General features: G+C 28.4%; 1 protein-coding gene across 1 annotated transcript; it reads right to left on the bottom strand.

Annotated features, from left to right (window-relative positions):
* Nucleotides 1–1,754: 1,754 nt before the first annotated feature.
* LOC117171996 (cyclin-dependent kinase 2) lies at nt 1,755–11,903 on the bottom strand. The gene is made up of 5 exons (XM_033359712.1): nt 11,603–11,903; nt 8,242–8,437; nt 7,816–8,088; nt 4,240–4,443; nt 1,755–2,086 (listed from the first exon to the last, which is right to left on the bottom strand). Exons 1-5 carry the CDS (start codon nt 11,755–11,757, stop codon nt 1,976–1,978), a joined length of 939 nt encoding a protein of 312 aa, XP_033215603.1. The 5' UTR covers nt 11,758–11,903; the 3' UTR covers nt 1,755–1,975.
* Nucleotides 11,904–19,306: the final 7,403 nt, after the last annotated feature.

Below are 19,306 nucleotides of genomic sequence, written 5' to 3'. Positions count from 1 at the left end.
AATCATATAATAAGAAGGATCATGAAATTGTTGTTTCTAATAAAGGAAAGTACAGATAAGCGTTTTATTGCACACTAAAAGCAAATGCACATGCGCAAATCGCACGTTCCTATCATGGCATGATGAAATTACAAGTTAACATTAAAAATAATTAGAAAACGTTTTCTAAAATGACAAATGAATTGAATTATTTAAAATAAAAACCTTTCGAAATATATAGTAATTTTAAACGGGAAACGTTAAAAATAAAAATATATATACTTCCAAACGTTAAAACGTAAACGAATGAGAAATTTATTTAAAACTTAAAAATTAATACTTTTCAAGTTGCTAATAATACTTTCCAAAATTTAAACAATTCAATTTTAATTGAAGATTAAAACCAAAAAAGGAAAAAATTAAAAATGTAGTGTTTTTAATAAAAATTCAGAAATCTGAAATTGCGACCACTTGCAATTACCAAAAGTGTCCTTTTACTGATGCATCAATTTCAGATAGATTAATTTTCATCGTTTTTTATTTGAAACTTAATTTAAAATTTTTTTATTTCAAATCTTCCTTTAGAATTATGATTCCATCTAGAAATTTTCGAATATAAAATATTTTTCAATTTGAAATTACTTATTTGTTTAAACTTTCAACTAAGAATCAGAGAATTTTGAGATTTTAAATATAAAATTAAAAATTAAGATAAAGAATACAAAACAATATTGTTATATGATTTCATTTTTTGAAAATGTACAGTTTCATGCTTTTCAATCAAAAATTGCTTTATATTTACATCAAAAATTATTAAATTTAAAACTGAGTATCATGGCCTTTAATATAAAATTTCGAAATATTTAATAGTGAAATGGTCCTAAAATTTCGAATATTTGAATTTGAAACAACAATATATTGAAATTTAAAATTTCACACATCCAAAAATTATTCTAAAAATATATTATTAATGAGTATCATAATGTAGTATCAAGTGACATTTAAAAGAACTGGATAGGTTTTTTTCTCACTAAAAGATGTAATTTTGTCAAATCAACAGTCATTGTTATGTTCACTATTACAAATTGCAGAATTTTAAATAAAGCGAGAAATATTGTAAACCTTTAAAGTTTAACCATTCCAAACATTTTAAAAATTATATAATTTCTAGTTGGGAATTTTCAATAATTACAAAATGTGAAAAATATAAAATACGGGAAATCTCCAGGTGTAATATTTCTCTCCCGGTTTTCTCCCGATTGAAGTTTTTCCCGGTTCTCTTGGGTTTTTAAAAATTTTGTGCTGAGTTATATTAATATTTCGACCGAAAATCAGTAATTTAAAACCAAAATCGTTGAAGTTTGACTTTTCTTTTACATTATTTTAGATAACAGATACTCTAAAATACAAAAATGTTGTAACAATACTAATTTTATAGTTTAATTAAAAAATGTACACGAGACCAAAAAAATCGCGCATATGTTTTCTAGTATAATAAAAATTATTACAAAAAAGAGACCTAATGATCGAAAATTAACTATAAAATATATATGTTAGTAGAAAATCAATTCGTATTAATTCACAAATTACTAAATTAATTATAAAGACTTTGAAATAGGTGCGTATCAAAAAATAAAATTAACTGTTTCAAAATTTCATGACTTTTTTGGTCTTGCAGCAACCCTGCATATCCCAAATTATTTTATTTTGCCGCAAGGGAAACGGGTGCCATATTTTGTACAAAGACAACGGCGTTATAAAAATATAGACCAAGAAACAAGTGTAAATAATTCTTTATTACTCCTATTATTACTAATTATTTTACTGATTTAAAAAGCGTATTACGTTACAACTTCAATTCTATCTTGATATGCGCCTTCCTCCATTAACGATTGTACTCGCTTGGAAAAATACGAAATATTATAAATTAAATTCTTATTAAAATATTTATAAAAATTATAGTCGAAGAACTATGAGGTGAGGGGTTCAATTCAGTTTAGTCTTTCTTTGGCAGTGGTGGTGGAACTAGTTTTACATTTTTGAAGTAAGGATGACGGAGTGCCATCATTGCTGTGATCCTCTGATTTGGATCGTAGGCCAGGAGTTTCTACAGACAAAAATGCAATTTCAAGAGGGGCTATTTTCATTAGGTCAGTTTTTATTTTTTCTATTTTTCGAAGGCATTAAGCTCAGGTCTCGGACTCACTTCAGAGGTCAAAAATAGCGTAGTGTACAAAATTTTTAAATATCGATAAAACAGTGTCATGCGATTTTTCAAGTATTAAATTTACGTATTGTTGGAATTTAAAACTATATTGTCCAAAATCAAAAAGTGTACAATGAAAGTTAACTTTATTTTTCAAATAAAATGTCCAGTTTACTAATCTAATATTTTTAAAGTATTGAAAATGAACTTCGACGTTTATTTAAAATTATATTATTTAGCCTATAAATTATAAAAATTGCTGTTTATATATCTCAGGCTTCAGCCTCTTTTCTTCACTTTAATGCAAACTATTATTTTTTTCTACTATATATTTTTTGGTCACAAATTTTATTATTTTGTACAAAATCGAATTATTTTATTAACAATTCAACAATTCGATTGAAATTTTCTTTCTTTCGAGAATAATAAATTTCCTTTGTTAAACATGCAACTATTTTATTAAATAATCATCTTTTTGATTTGAAAACGCAGCTCGTGCGGTAGAAAATTTACCTTCTTTGGTTAAGAATTAATCGGTTTCAGTTGAAAATTAACTTCTTGGTTGAAAATTGAACGGTTTTGTAAAAAATTCGTTTCTTCGGGTCAAAAATTCAAGAATTTGGTTGCAAATTTAGGCATTTTGTTGAAAATTCTTCTCTTTTGTGTAGAAAATCAATTTTTTGGTTAAAAATGCAACTATTTCATTGAAAATAAATGATTTTGTTTAGGATTTAAGTAGTTTGTTGAAAATTTCTTTTTTTCGTTTTGGTACAATCCAACTATTTTTTATTTTCAAATGAAATACTTTTTTGGTTAAAATATCAGCTACTACACGTTTTGTTAAAAATTCATTTACTAAGTTAAAAAATGCAATTCCTTCTTTCAAAATTGAACTACTTTCAGAGGAGTTAATTATTCTGGTTAAAAATTAATTAATTAATTTAAGATGAAAATGTGTTCTTCTTATTTGTTAAAAAATTTTGTTTTAACTAAAAATTTAGCTGTTTGGTTGAAAATTCATATTCTCGGGTTGGAAAATCAACTGTTTTGTAGAAAATTCGTCTTTTTGACTTGAAAATTCAAGATTTGGTAGAAAATTAAACTATTTTATAGAACATTTTTTTATAAATTGAAAATTAATTCTCCTGAATGAAAATCTAACTGCTCCATTTTTGGTTATAATCGATTTTTCTAAATTCAGCAATTAATATATAAATTAAATTAAATTTTTGTTGCTGAAATATTAACTGTTACATTTTTTGCTGAAAATTTCCTTTCTTAAGTTAAAAATTCCAATTCTTGATTTAAAGTAAAACTACTTTCTTACAAGTTCATTTTTTTGTTTTGTTAAAATTGAATTTTTTAACTAAAATACAACTAATTGGTTGAACACTTTTTTTTTGGAAAATCGCCTTTTCTGGTACAAAACGAATAAGCTTGGTTGAAAATTTTACTATTTGATCAAAAACGTATGTATTTTCTTCAGATTTTTTTTTTTGTAACAAATTAATCTTCAGTGTTGCAAATTGATCTTAAAGGTTGAAAATTAAATTATTTGGTAGAAAATTCAACGACTTGGTTTAACGTTGGACAACTTTGTTAATTCATAAGGAACATTAAGATCACCCGAATTAACTAACGTTTTTTTTAATGACCCCTGACAAAAATCGCGAAAAAAATGCAGTCGGCAAAAATTACGTAAAATAGGGGCAAGGAAGGCGTGGTTACAAATTTCAGAAAAAAAATCACGTAATTTATGCACGACCCCCAAAAAGCCATTACGACAATTTTTCGGTATGTTTTGATTCCTCGAGATGTAGGACATATTACTTTAGCTAATCAGCCAAGAAGGTCAAAAATATTTTTCAAGGAAAAGTAAAGAAATAGTGACATTGGCAGATAACAGTGAGAAATTAGTGTCTTTCATGTCATTTTTTTTGAAATAGTAGAAAAATAGTGTCAACAGTTTTGTGAGTCCGAGGCCTATAAGTTGGAAATTGTTAATTTCAGAAGGCTTGAAGTCTAAAATTATTCAATTAAATAAAAACACTTACAGTGAGTAAATCTTTGGCATCGTCGTCAAAGGTACAGACGACTTCATCTAAACTGCGAGCATCCCAACGGGGAAACATTGATTTGTAATCTGGAAGCTGCGACACTCCAGGCCAAACAGTTTCGTCTGGGGTTCCTAAGGTTCGAAATATCCTAAAGAGCTGATCTATCTCGGAATCGCCAGGAAATAGAGCCCTCTTTGTCGCCTGTTAAACAAATATATTTAACAAGTTTCACCGTGATTCTAACAAATATTTCAGGGAAAAAAGGCAGGGTATCTAACGTACCTGAAAACCCTGGAAATGTCAGGGCATTTTTTTCAAAGATAGGGAATTTGTTCGAGAGCGTGCTTAATTTTTTTGTTTAATTTCAATATAAAATTGAATAACAATTATTCTTTATTTCTAAAATTAGCTTTATATGACTGTATTTAACTATATTATTAAACATTTGTGTTTTTTTGTTTGTTTGGATTTAAGGTCATTAACTAAAAATTTTAATTTAATTTAATTTAGTTCTGGTCGAAAATTCACGTATTTTGCAAATTCAAGGGATTGTTTACAATTTGTTATCTCTCTTGACTGAAAATTTTTCTTATTAGTTCAAAATTCGACTCATGTTGAAAACTTATATTTTTGATTTTATGCAAATGTCTTTTATTGAAAATAAAAATATTCTTTGGTTGAACCATCAACTACTACATCATTCCTTCATAAATTATCTTTTTGAGAATGAAAATGTAGTAACTTGGTTGACAGCTAAACTCTTTTGGAAAAAAATTTTTTTGTCTCATCACTGGTTAGAAAATAAGCTATTTTGTTGACAATTCGATTTATTTTATCTGTAAATTAATTTTTTACTGAAACTTTAACTATTTTGTTGACAATTTGTTAGTGTGTGTTTTTTAAAATCAATTTTAAACTGCAAATATAACTATGTATTCAATTTTTGGATTAATATTTGTTTTTAATCGAAAATTCGTTTTTTGTTTGTTTGTAGAAATTAATCTTCTTGATTTTTTTTTGTTGAATATTGTTATTTTTAAATAAAAATTTAAGTCTTCCTTGCTTGGTTAAAAAACTGATCTTTCTCGGATGAAAATTTAAAAATTTATTTGAAAATTAACTTTTTTAAGTTGTAAATTCAACTGTTTGCCTAAGAACTTATGTATTTTACTTAAAATATTGTCTTATTTGGAAGAAAATTAATCTTTTTAGTAGAAAATTCAACTAGTTCGTTAAAAATGCATCTACCTTGTTAGAAATGCAATATTTTAAACTTAAATGTGCAAATTTATTTTAATTATTGTTCAAACTCATGGACTTGAAGAACAAACTCAAGAAATGAGTAATTATGTTTTTAGTATTATTTAATTAATAATTAATTCATGGTGCTAATATATTTAGGAATATCTTGTAATATCACTTGTCAAACCTTTCTAAATTAAACAAATTGAATCCCAAAAACTGAAAAAGACATTATTTAGAGTTAACTCGCGAAACTTTATACATATTCCGAGTCAATTGTTTTAAACTTTAGATACCTGGGAACAACCTGGAATTGTCAGGGAATTTATTTACAGGATTTGAGTACACACTCTATGAAGGGTACTTAAAATATAAAAACAGGTGACTTGGGGACTTCTGAATATATGTAAATTATAATAAATAATATATTTGCAAGAAAAGTCGAATTTAATACAACTTTTGACGAACTAGAAACAATGCTAAAAAGAAACAATGTCACCGTTCTCATAACAGATCGATCTTTCAAAATGATTGATTTTATAAAAACTAAATTAAGAAGCCAACATTCTTAATTTTGCTTGCGCCTATTTCCTATATGATTTATTCTTTTCCATCGCAAACTTGAATGTAAAACCTAAAATTCTTGAAATTATGATTTGTTTTCTCAAATATTTAGTTTTCTTAAAATTATAATTTTTTCCAGAATATTTAGTTTGCCAATAAAAATTATGGTATTTTTAATTGATAAAATGGGACTCATTAATCCAATGTAAAAAATCCCAATCAATTAATAATTTCATAAATCCGAGAGTAAATGTTTACCTGTCGATAATAAATTATGATTAAAGCTATCAAGGTATATTTTTAAATTCTTCAAAATTTTATTTACAAATATTCAAAAATCTGTATATTATTTTACATTTTATCAAAATTTAAACATCTTTTGGATTGATTTGAATTCTTCCTGAAACTTTTCCTTAATTTTTTTAAATCCTGCAAAATTAAAAATATTTCCTTAACATCTTCCAGAATCATTTATGACAATTTCGAATTTTTAAAAAAATATTATCTTAAAAATTAATTTGTCAAAATCAAGTTATTCTCAATTTTCCTAGAAATTTTCAGAAACGTTTTTTTTTATTCTTTTGAAGCCTTTAACAATTCTTAAACATTTTCTAAATTTTTTGCTCGAAACCTACACCAATCTATATTTTGTTTTGAATTAGACCGTGAGCTATTCACACTGAAATTTTAGTTCGAATAGCCAAATTTTGTTGGTATACGTAGATACTTCGTTTAAATTATTTGAAACAATTTCAAATTTTTAATTAATTTTGAATCTTTTCAGACCTTCTAAATATCATTTCAATTGACTCGAATTTTTTTCTTTTTAAATTAGAGCATTAAAAGTTGTAACGTTCAAAGTTTAGTTTTTTGTTTCGTTTACTGGTTTTAAACGAACAGTAAAAATTTTCTGAATATTATTTAGAAATTATTTTTAAATTTGTAAATAGTTTATAAAGTTTCAATCGGACATTTACATTTTTTAACTACTAAGACTTTCTAATTAAAAGAGTTTAATCTTTAACGTTAAATTATGGTAATTCTTCAATTTTGAACTGATTTCGAATCGTGTTGTAAAATCAATATTACTATTCACTTGTTAAACCTTAATGTAAAGTTTAATTGAAAAAATAACTATAATGTATATTCACGGTTGATCAACTAAAAAAGTTTTTTATCAAAAATCGTAGACTTCAAATGTTTCAAAATTTTAATGTTTTAAGTCTTTAAAACTGCCATTCAAAATAAGTGATAATTTTTTGAAACACACATTATAACTGAATAATATAATTGAGAAAAATAACAATTCAACCAATCATTAAAAAAACGGTTGAAATCAATGTTGGGACATATTGTTTTCTTTCTAAAAATTTGTAAAATTATCGGTCAAAAATAAATTCACTGTCATTTACTGGTCCAGCTGCCACCCTGTTTTACCATTTCTAATAGCAGCAAAAAAAAAATAAAAACTATATAAGAACTTGTAATTTTTCCAACATCATAATTGATTTTCTAAAATATATAGTTTATTATAACGATGGTAAATGTCAGTGTAAATTTATATTTATTATTTATTCTTTGTTTATTCAAAATCTTAAACCGAAAAAGACTTCTATGTGATTGACAATTTTTTTTTAATTTTAGGGAAAATAAGAAAATTAGGAAACTTTTAGGTATCGAAGATAAAAAAGGAACTTTTAGGGGAAATATTGTGAACCCTTACACAAATCCAAATAAAAATTGAAATTTGTTTGAGGAGATAAATACCATTTCTGTGAAGATGCATCCAAGGCTCCATATGTCAACAGCAGTGGAGTATAATTTGGTTCCTAGAAGAATTTCCGGTGGTCGGTACCACAAAGTCACTACTTCGTGGGTGTATGTCCGGACAGGGACTCCAAACGCTCGTGCCAATCCAAAATCGGCTAGTTTTATGTTCCCTTCCCGGTCGATCAAAAGATTCTGTGGCTTTAAGTCTCGGTGCAGAATGAGGTGTACGTGGCAAAAAGAAATTGCATGAAGGAGTTGCCAAAGGTAACTCTGTAAGAAAAGTAATTAGTTTAGTTATTAATAATTAAGTTCTAAAATCTTTTTGAGAAATTTTGACAACTTTAAAAGACTTTAATAATATTGAATTCATTGTTAGAGAACATGAACTAAGGTTTAAACATTTTCAGAAATGAAATTATTTACTTTGACTAAAGCCGGTTCCAGACCAGTTTTTACAGATTCCAACAACTTCTTAAGGTCCTGTTGTAGAAATTCAAAGACAAGGTAAAGGTGTCTGTCACCCTGAACAACATCCAGTAACTGGACGATATTAGGATGTGCTAGTTCCTTCAAAAGAGAAATCTCTCTAATTGCAGTGGATGGAACACCTTCACTTTCCCTAAATGAAATCGACGATATCCGATTAATAATAGGAATTCTCAATCAAGTTGCTTTCATCTCCAAAATTTCTCTACTGTAAATGAATATTAATTAATAATTGAGAAGCCAATTCACATTAAATTCTTCTCTTCTCATAGGTTGAGAACTTGACACTTTCACTCCAGTTTCAAGAAAAAAAAAATGCAAGGCCATAACTAGTTATTCATTTCTGCAAACATTTTCATTGACCTTCACATTGTAAGTAATAAATATATTTAAATTAAGGCCTTGAAACTGATTTCCAAGGTAGATTAAGAACTGTATTATAATTATCAGGGTGGCCACTCAAACAGAGACAACATTCTAAGCTATTTTTCGGTCAAAAAATACACTTTTTTCGGCTGACTGTTAAGTGTTTATAATAAATAAATAATTAACATTGATTGATTTATTATAAAAAATTTATAAAAGAATTAAATAGTTCAGAATTCCAAGGTACAATATATCCGTAATGTAAATGATTGTAAAAGTTATTTTAGACTTAACAGCCCAAAATGTAAATAAATTCTTTTGAATAACAATAAGGCATGCGTCATATTCCTAAGATTTCAAGCCGAAATGTATTCAAAAAAGCTAAATTTTCCAACAAGAAAAATGAATTTTCATTTTTAAAAAAATGCTACTTTTCTACCAAAAGATTCATTTCAAATCCAACATGATAAATTTTGTATAAAAAAATACGAAGTTGAAAAGAACAATTAAACTTTCGACCAAAAAAACATTAATTTTCTACCAAAAGATAATTTTTAATACAAAAGGACGCATTTTCTGCCAAAAAAGACAAATTTTCAACAAAAGAGTTGAATTCTTACCAAAAAGGATGAGTTATCAATAAAATAGTTAAGTTTTAGACACAATAATTAAATTTTCCGAGAAATAGTGGAATTTTTAACCAAAAAATTAAAATTCTGAACCGGAAATACAATAGTAATGTTTTCTAATAAAAAGAATTAATTTTCAACCGAAAAAAGACGAGTTTTCAAGAAGATAGTTGAATTTTCAACGAAATAGTTCAATTTTCAACAAAATAGACGAATTATTACCCAAATAAGGTGCATTCTGCAATAAAAATGTGATAGCCCATTTTTCAGTTAAAAAGAACAACCTTTCAATAATTAAATATGAATTTTACACCTAAAAAGATTAATTTTCTACCAATAGATAAATTTCCAATCCAAACAGATCGATTTTCTTTCCAAAAGGAGAATGTAAAAAAACAGTTGAATCTCCGACCAAAAAATAATAGTTTTTTTGGTCGGAATTGGATAGTTGAATTTTCAATCAAAGAATTAAATTTCTCACAAAAATAGTAGAATTCTTAAATAGAAGGAATGACTTCAGGACCAAAAATATGCAAGTAGACTTTTCAATTAAAAAGAACTAATTTTCAACTATAAATGATGAATTTTTAACCAAAAAATATAAAGTTTCAACAAAAAAAGATGACGCGCGAAATTCCAGACTAATTCCCGGTTTTCCCAATCAGTGACCACCCTGAATTAGATATGCGATTCAAAAAAAATTTTGATAAAGAAAGATGCAGATCCTAATAGAATTTGATATACAATCGAGTATAAAATGTATGTAAAATATGAGTTCATAATCATTATTAATCGATGAACTAATGCCGTGTTTAGATTGAATACCAGGCGAGTATGGCGCAATGGAATAAGCTGAATAATGTGGTGCTACGATAATAAAAGGCAACGTGGCGACCAGAAAATTCAGCTGACACCAATGTGCAGGTTAGCAGTAGTGTTAGCGTTGTGTGAAAGCAAAAGCCCAGGTTGTTTGAAGAAAGAACGGCCAAACCTAGGAAATAATTATGCAGGGAAAGCTGACAATGATTATAAAAATGTAATTACATGACAATAAAGAAATTCTAACCCCATTTTACCTTTCACAAATAAAAAAATTGCATATAGTTAAATTTATCAGAGTAGCAGCTCGAATCTCAGAAAAAATTCCCGTGTCATAACTAAAGTGAAAATTAAGGACACTAAAATTGAAGAATTTTGATTCTTAGGTCTTGAAAATAATTACAGTATTAAAAGTAATTGAATTGGAGGCCGTCAAAATCTTAATTTGTGACTTGAAATACCAGGTTTAAAAAAAGGTTCGGTTTCTCAATCACTCCTATAAATAATTTTAGTGCGAAAAATTCGATAGAATTAAAATGAAGTATAGAAAATCTTTAAGAATTTTTAATCGAATTCATGAAAATGATCTGATTTCGTTACTAATTACTAACTCGAGTATTGTTTTTTGATCTTCATTAAATATAGAAAATGATATTTTAGTGTTGAGTAAGTTTGTAGAGTAAGAGTCGCTAAAAGTAGAGTTATGAACTTTGAATAAACTGCATACGTTTATCTAAGCATTTTGGAGCAGATTAGTGTGATAAAATATAAATTATGATATAAAAATTACGCAGACAAAGAATAGGGAATTAAAGCTAAATAAATAAAGAACAATTGGCGTCAAAAGTACCAAAATCAATCCCTGAAACAAATAAAATGCTCTCATTATCTGTGCTTAAATAATTTGACTCCAAGATAAAATTTATAACCAATTTTACTGTTTTTCTTCTACAGATAGGTAACTTTTTGTTTGGAAATAATTTATCTGATTTAAACCGTACAAAAGGTGCGAATTAAACAATTAAATGAGGAAATTGAACAAATAAAATAAAAATTCTCGACACAAGTAGTTATTTCCAACCTAAAAAAATAATGTCGAACAAAACGCTATGTCCTTCTCCCATAGTTAATATTACTTATCCCATTAAAGACTTTAACATTTTTTGATATTTATATCTCTTTGGTATTACTAGGCCACAAAAACTTAAAAAAAAGCAAAGGACTCAGAGCCACGACACGATGTTGAGGATGACATAACCTAAAAACAGACTCGTTCCAACGAATATTCAATATACAATATTATAAGGTGTTTGTTAGTATAAAAAATGTTTATAATAATTAAATAAAGCTTGATAAACAACATTTTTGTCGGCACAAAAACATGTTTTGTTAATATAAAAACCAAGTGGATATTTAGCATTGTGAACAAAGCTAATAGTGTGAAATAATTTCTTAGTACTTAGATAAAAAATAAAGGGACTTACGTTTCAAGACGAATTTTCTTGAGAGCTACTAATTTTCCAGTTAGTTTATCCTTAGCTTTGTAAACAACACCGTAAGTTCCTTCTCCTATTTTTTCTATCTGAACAAAGTTATCCATAACCTTAACACCACCGTTGTCGCCGTTCTTATGAGGCATAATTCACTTTACACACTTGCAATCAGTTTTTGAATTTGTTAATTATCACTCTAAAGTTATTAACTATATAAATATTTTTAAAATTAAAGAAAAAGAGCTTGACACAAGCGGCCAGCCTCCGACACGCTCTATATGAGTGTTTACAATGGCTAAACGCGGCAAAAGGCAAATGTGGTTCGGCACTTGACATAAGGAGCGCTATTCGCGGAAATACTGCTGAGCTCAAAATGCGTCCAGTTTCGTGATAACAGGCGGGAGATTTAAATTTAATTTTTTTAAATGAAAATAATTAAAGAACTATATATTTTCGTCCTTTGCAGTAGCCAAGACTAAAATGATTGAAGTCTAAATTATTGTATCCAAAACTTAAAAAAAACTTTAAAATTGAAATGAAACCTGAAAGCTTTGCGAAAAAGAAATGTCAACTATAATTTCAATTGGTGTTTATTTTAATTTCCATGAGCTATTTTAACTATTATAATATCAATGCAAAACAATCAAAGTCTTCGATTTAAATTAAACTTAAGGAAAGTTTTTGACTGTCTTTCTAAAAATAAATTGACTTTGCTTTAGGTTTTGAAGGCCAATTATAAAATTTATTCTAAAATCACTACATATTTTTTTAAGGCCTGCCCTACCGAAAGAAATCTTTGAGTTTTCTTTAGCGAAATAGCTTGGCCCATTTGAGTCTATAAACAAAGTCGATTTGAAACAAAATAGTCTCGGACATAATTTGAGAGATTTGGGTCCTTTTCAAGATCCTTTTAGTGGTCGTTTTAAGAATGGTGCGACGGTAATATAATGTTCCTTTTGTATCCGTCACGTACCGGGTGGGCAGAGTTATTTACAGTAGTTGGTCGTGGCTAATCCGCTCTCCCTTTTTAAATTTCTCTTCAAATTATTAACACTTTTTTTTGATTGATGAATTTTCTCATTATACTTATTTATAATTATTACTTATATACTGATATACAATTTTCTAGTTGAATTAAAAAATGTTGTCTTTTTTGGCGTATCTCATTCCATTTACGAGAAACGTTCTATTAATTCCAATTTTAAGCATTAAAAAACAAAAGTTAGGTATCTGAAGTCATCGAAACCCATAGATTCCGAATTATTATGTTTTAGGATGTTAACTATGAGATTTAAAAAAATCTACTTCTAAATTTTAATCCGAAAGCTTAACAAAGGACCCTTGAGTGTCGGCTACTCTATTGAGATAGCCTCTCTGCTTGTTATTTATGATCGAATTCTTATTTCAATTTCGGAAAGGATATTTTACAGCCTTCAGACCATTTAAACGAGCTTCCTGGACCTTTAAAAATATATACTCAAAGATTCTTTTCGGTAGGGTGGCGGCACCAAACCTTCTTGTCCCACGTAAACAATTTTTCAGTTATGGACATTTTTAGCAAAAATGTTATTATTTAACCAAGGAAGATACATTTATTTTTAATCATAAAATGTACATTTCCAGTCCAATAGAGAATTTTTAGACAAAAAATATTAAAATGTAATCAAATATTTGAATTGTCAACGTAGAAAGACAGATTTTTTAGGTTGCAGTTGAAATCTCACCAAAAAAGTTTATTTTCATCCAAAAAACGTCACTTCTACCATGAAAAATGAATTTTGAACGAAAGAGTAAAGTTCATAAGTTAAAAAATCAAGTGTTTCTAAAAATGTTTCTAAAAAATATATCAATTTTATACCAAATAGTTAAAATTTCAACAAAATAGTTAAATTTTCAACAAACAGGATTAATTTTCTACCCAAAGAGACTACTTTTCAACAAAATACGTAAATTTTCTATCAAATAGTTCAAATTTTAACTTATGCGATATACAGGATAAATGTTCAATAAATTTTTTTAACAAAATTGTTGAATTTTCTCCGAAAAAGATGCTTTTTTCGACCTAAAAGGGGAATTTTCAACACAAAAATATAATTTTTGAACCAAAAGGTTTAGTTTTTAATGGATGAATTTAATTTTGTATCAAAATGTTAAATTTCCAAACTAAAAAGACGAATTTTCTAGAAAAATGTAAAAATTTTAACATAAAAGTTACATAAAAAAGCAAATATTCAATTTTTTGACGATAATTATAAATCTATAACAAAAATTAATTTCTTTACAAAGTAGTTTAACTTGTAATCAAATTATCGTCTTTTCAACTAAAAAAATGATTTTTTAACAAAGAGTTGATATGTCAACGAAAAATTTGCATTTTGGAAAAAGGACAAATTCTCAAAAAAGAACATAAAATTTCTACCAAGCAAAACGAATTTTCAATCCAAAACTTGAACTTTCAACTAGAAAAGATCAACTTTAACCAATTATGTAAATTTTGAACCAAAAATGTAATGTTTGTACCTAAAATTATATAATTTTAAAGATTAAAAATTATCATTGAGAAGAATTAGTAAAAGATTTGATGAAATTTTAATCTTAAACGAAAAGCTTTGGTATATTTGGTATATTTGTGTATTTATAACTGAACCCAGTGGGCACACAACTATGAAAATCCCAAAAACGTCCTTGGGACGTTCCTAAGACGTCATATGTCAGGCCAATCAACGTCTTTAAGATGTCCAATGTCCTAAAGATGACCTAAGAACGTCTTAAAGATATGGACGTGCTTGGGACATCTTTTGTACATACATTAGACGTTTTAAGAGCATCCCTAGGATGACTACAAGACATGTTATACAAGACGTCTTAGAGATGTCCCAAAGACGTCTCTAGGACTTGTTGTCTTGCAAGATGCATTGAAAACGATATATTTTCATATTTTAAATGTTTAAAAGTGAATAATTCGAAAAATTCAGTCAAAAAGGTCTTTAAAATTTTGTATGGTATTTTATTCAATTATTTTTTAAGAGATAATTCCTCTGTAATTCGCATCTGGTTTCCAGTGACCTAAATTTCACTAGGCACAAAAATGCCAAGACCCAGCAATAAAAATTGGAAATAAATCGTATTTGTAAAATTTTGATATTGTTATTTAATGAAATCATCTGCATAACCTGTCGTTTACAAATTGTTGGAGAATGTGTGAACTTCATACTATAGAATTAAACAATTTTTGATGTTTTCGCATTTAATTTACAAAGATCTTTGCGTAAATGAAGTACGTGAAGTATCCCTTTAGGAAATAATTGATAAAAATCCGCAAAAAATAGGAAAGACTCTTTTGACTTTCAGGCTTTTTGAGCTTGATTAACCAAATTACATGCCTATCAATTCTAAATTTTGATACACTTCTATGATACGAATGAGCTACTTTTTGATAGTTCATAACATCTTTATGGAGCGTTGATGGAATTTATGAGATACATAACCTTGCGCATTTTGCATACTTTCATTATACACTAAAAAAATGATGCTGGCACTTATTTTCATAATAAAGCCAACTTACGAATATTAGTTCGTTGTATTGGTGGGCGGAGGCGTGTGCCCCCCCCCCCCCCGCCTCTAGCGCTCAAACTTAGAAATCTATTCTGCCACACCCGTGTAAGCTGCTCGAAAATCACAATCGAACAGCGTGCGATAGTTCCCTCGACATGGAGCCTCTTCGCACGGAAATCACTCATTATTTTTAGAGCCTCTCAAAGTCGCTCAGTGATTCCAAAGGAATAGTCCTCTCGACATGGAGCCCTTCCCTGGGAGTACACTGACCTCTTTTAAGGGGACCTACAGTTTAAGGTGGGTTCCGAACCATCAGAGCCCTGGATTAAAGTACGTAGAAAAATTTCCATTGGTACCGGCACAGGGATCGAACTCCAGTCCTCCTGCTTGGAAGCCTGCTTAAGTTTATTTGTGGTTAAAATTTTACTTCAACTGATATTTGTTATTTATTCCTCTGATATTGATTTTTTCCACTGTTTTGGTGAATTTTATTGCTGCGATAATCTTTAATAACGCCGGAATACTGTTGTAATAATGCGTCATAAGACGTAATAACGCGTAATTTTTCCATAACAATTTGTAAAAAAGCTTTAAAATCAAATAAAAATTATCTTCTGAAAATCAGTTTGACCATGGTCGCGTTTTTGCCCAGTAAAGAACTCAAACTATTTTTTTACAACTATTAATATATTATTTAAATTTCAAAGTTTTCTTTACGTGATCTTTTATTTTATTTCTTCACTTTCTGTACTACTTCTAGTCTAATTTTCTTTTAACTCGTGCCAGAAAAACGTGATTTATAATTTCGTTATCTTTCATTCTACATTCCTATATTTTAATCCCAGACGTTTCTTTATGGTTTCTTGGTGTAGCGTGAGTTTCATTTGCATGATAGACGACCGGGAGAATGGTATACATGTGGACGTTGCGTTTAAACTTCATCAGGATTCTGTAAGAAGAAAAAGCCGAAGAAAATGGAAAAAAGACATTCCTTCTTTCTCCAACTCTTAGTCGTCGCCAATTGCTTTTTCTCAGTCTCCATCTGTATTCATAACAGGAGTGAAAGGGCCTATCTAGTTGAAAATTTATATTTTATGCTTGTTTTTGTATATGTGCTTTATGTGTTGAACATAAAATTCGACATTACATTTGTTTCTTATCACGAGATTGCAAATTTAATCTGCTTCTACCTGCAATAGAGAGAAAGCAGTCTTCGATCCTATTGCCTATCAATCGGCACTAAAACAGCTATCTCTTTACTTTTCGAGAACATTTACGATTTGGAATGGACTTTTCAAACGCTTTATTGGTACTTTTTTCTTGCTCATATGTTATTTTGTTTTTGTCGAAGAAAGCATATAATTTTTAAGCTAGCTTCAATTTGTAAAGAGATTAAGGAGCCCTAAAGATGTTTTGTTACAGCTCCTTCGGCTTTAACGAACACATTCTCAAACTGTTATCCTTTACGATTCACGTTTTTCTCATCATGTTAATGCATAAAAAACTTTTGTTTTTATAAAATTATACGTTATTGGTGTATTTAACGTAAAAGTTCTAAAATACAAAAGAAAGTTCAGAAATGTCTGAAGAGAGATTTTTTATTGAAAAAAAACGTCAAATCCTTTCATTTTCACATAATATCTTGTCCTCTGTATACCTTCCATAAAAGTTGTATGTAGATAAATTAAAATAGATTAAAATACCGTTAAGACTTAATAACAATTTAATTCTATTTTTTTGTGGTTGATTCTGAACCAATCTGTCTAGATTTTCTTTAGATTTTCCAAATAGGAAAAAAAAAATCCAAAAATTAAAATACGATTGTGTCTGTTACTTATAACAGGAATTAAATTAGTGCCATGATAACTGAGAAAAAACATTAGATTATAATGTGTATTTTTATACACAGAAAGTAAATCTTTTAAAAATTTTAATGTATTATTTATTTAATTAGATTGTTTTTTATTTTAAACTGTGAATTTCAAAGAAATTGTTTGAAATTGGGAAATATTTATTACTGATATTATTGGAGGACTATGGTTAAAAATAGCAGGAATGCTAATCGGATTAACAAAACAAAAATCAGGATCAATTACTTTTTAATCAAAATTTCTTCTGTTATTCTTGTTATAAAAATAATTGTATACGCCTATCAGTTTTTCATTATTGAATGCAAAATTATTAGGGACTTTCTTGCAAGGTATTATGTGAATTTAAATTAGCGTAAGTTTCTATTAATCAAACCTTTTAGTTTTTTTTATAAATAATTCTTCCTGATAAGGATATCTAAATTTGTCTCGAAACATGTTAGTTTTCTACAAGGAGATAAATTTGAAGAACGTAAAGATTGTGGCTCTAAAATCACGCACTTCCGTGAACTAACCTCTTGAAATTTCTCTCCGTGTAGTAATATACATAAGGAAGACTGAGAAAAGATAAAATATTTTAGGTTGGTTTTGATTGACCTTTTTCCTAAATTTTCGCTATTATAAAAAAAAGTTTTTTGTAATTTTTTGTGCTTTTTTCATCACTATTAAAATTTAGGACCAGACCCACATTTCTTAGTCCTTCCGATTTATTGTCCCCAATTTTCAAATCAATGTGGCCTTGATGTGGCGCTTCGTGTGAAAATAAGTTAGGAAATAAAAAAAGTGGCGGTAAGCAAGGAATTTGGTCACGTGACACACTCGTTACATGGCCTTAAGTCGAAATTTATTGTCTCCACGCCGAACTCAAGGATACCGACAACAAAAATCTCTCAAGACCTTCGAGGGTCAATTTGATAGAATGTTTATAGTTTTTTTCTCCATAGTATTTATTTTGTATGCTTTAATAATTTTGCGTAACTTGAAAAATTATGTTCCTTGGATAGCTATTTTAAAAATGTTATCCAATTTTTCTACGTGAAATTTTATATCTCTAGTTTATGAGACTGACAGGCTCTGAATTTTGAATAAGCAAATCATTTATTACAAAATTACCAGTTCTATCGGCCTTAAAATTTTAATCCTTGGCAGATGCCAAGGATCGGAGTGTAATGGACAAAAAATTTAAATACAAAAACTTTTGTAATTTTGACCCTGGAAAATATTTAAGCCCTAAATTGGTAATATAACTTCTTTTAGAAAAAATTCTATTTACTTCTCGAGACCCCGGCTTATCTTCAAAACGCATCGTAAACCATCTTCATAAACTCAAGACTTACGTTTTCGACTACTAAGTCTTGTCCCTGGCCGCCAGCGAGACATAGTCGCCTTGATGACGAACTCAAGACGAGCCAAATCGAACTTAAGACGAAGTATTTTTACTCTGATAGGTAAGCAAATCATCAGAAGTCCTAAGCCTCGTCTTAAACCATAATTTAGAGAACATTTAGAAATTCTTTGTTGTTACCCTATACATTTTTCATGTATTAGTACACTGAAAAAAATATTTAACTATACTAATTCAGTAATACCTTGGACTAATACGCTTCGCATACATTAGAACTCAGTAGGTAAATAAGTCGAACTGGATCTCTTCATTTAATTTGTAATTTTATCGGTTTGAGTATAGAACCGACGTTATAGCAATACCGAATTACATCGATTAAGTAAGTATTGAAATGGAGCAGTTCTTTATGTAGAACTCGCAACATTCATAAGTTGAATATCAGCTATTCTAAAGCATCGAAACAGACACTATTCCACTTTTGTATCGGGTACGTAACGAAATTTGAAGCACAGTGCGTCGAAATAGATATACTCGCTATGCTTCGCTCCGTTCGACTCTGCTGATTCGAATGACGACGAACAGCGAGCATCCAAAGAATCTGTAGCGTAGGAAAAATTAAAAAATAATTATTTAAATATCAAATCTCGCGTGCTCTCAAATTTAAAAGGCGCACGTAAATAATCAAAGTAACAAACATCGTTAATACAATAAAGTGCGAGAGTTAAGGATGATGAACGTTCAAAGTTACGATAATTCTGTATTGAGATAGTTGCAGATATACATAGAACACTATACAAATACACTATATAAATACATGCGCCTAAATTTTGGACAGTAAAATTCATTAATTTTAAAAAATCATAATTTTGAGCTTGCACATTTTATCCGCTGGAGTAATTTTTATAGCAAAATATTACTATATGGCAA

The sequence above is a fragment of the Belonocnema kinseyi genome, chromosome 4 (genome assembly GCF_010883055.1).
Source record: "Belonocnema kinseyi isolate 2016_QV_RU_SX_M_011 chromosome 4, B_treatae_v1, whole genome shotgun sequence".
NCBI classification, from domain to species: Eukaryota; Metazoa; Arthropoda; class Insecta; order Hymenoptera; family Cynipidae; genus Belonocnema; species Belonocnema kinseyi.
This window is presented reverse-complemented; position numbering and strand designations above follow the sequence as displayed.

Coding starts and splice junctions, on each gene's coding strand:
- LOC117171996 (XM_033359712.1), bottom strand. CDS start 11,757: ATGCCTCATAAGAACGGCGACAACGGTGGTGTTAAGGTTATGGATAAC. Junction 4,444..7,815: donor GATGCATCTTCACAGAAATG/GTATTTATCTCC, acceptor TTTGTTTAACAG/GCGACAAAGAGGGCTCTATT. Junction 2,087..4,239: donor ATGCCAAAGATTTACTCACT/GTAAGTGTTTTT, acceptor TTTTGTCTGTAG/AAACTCCTGGCCTACGATCC.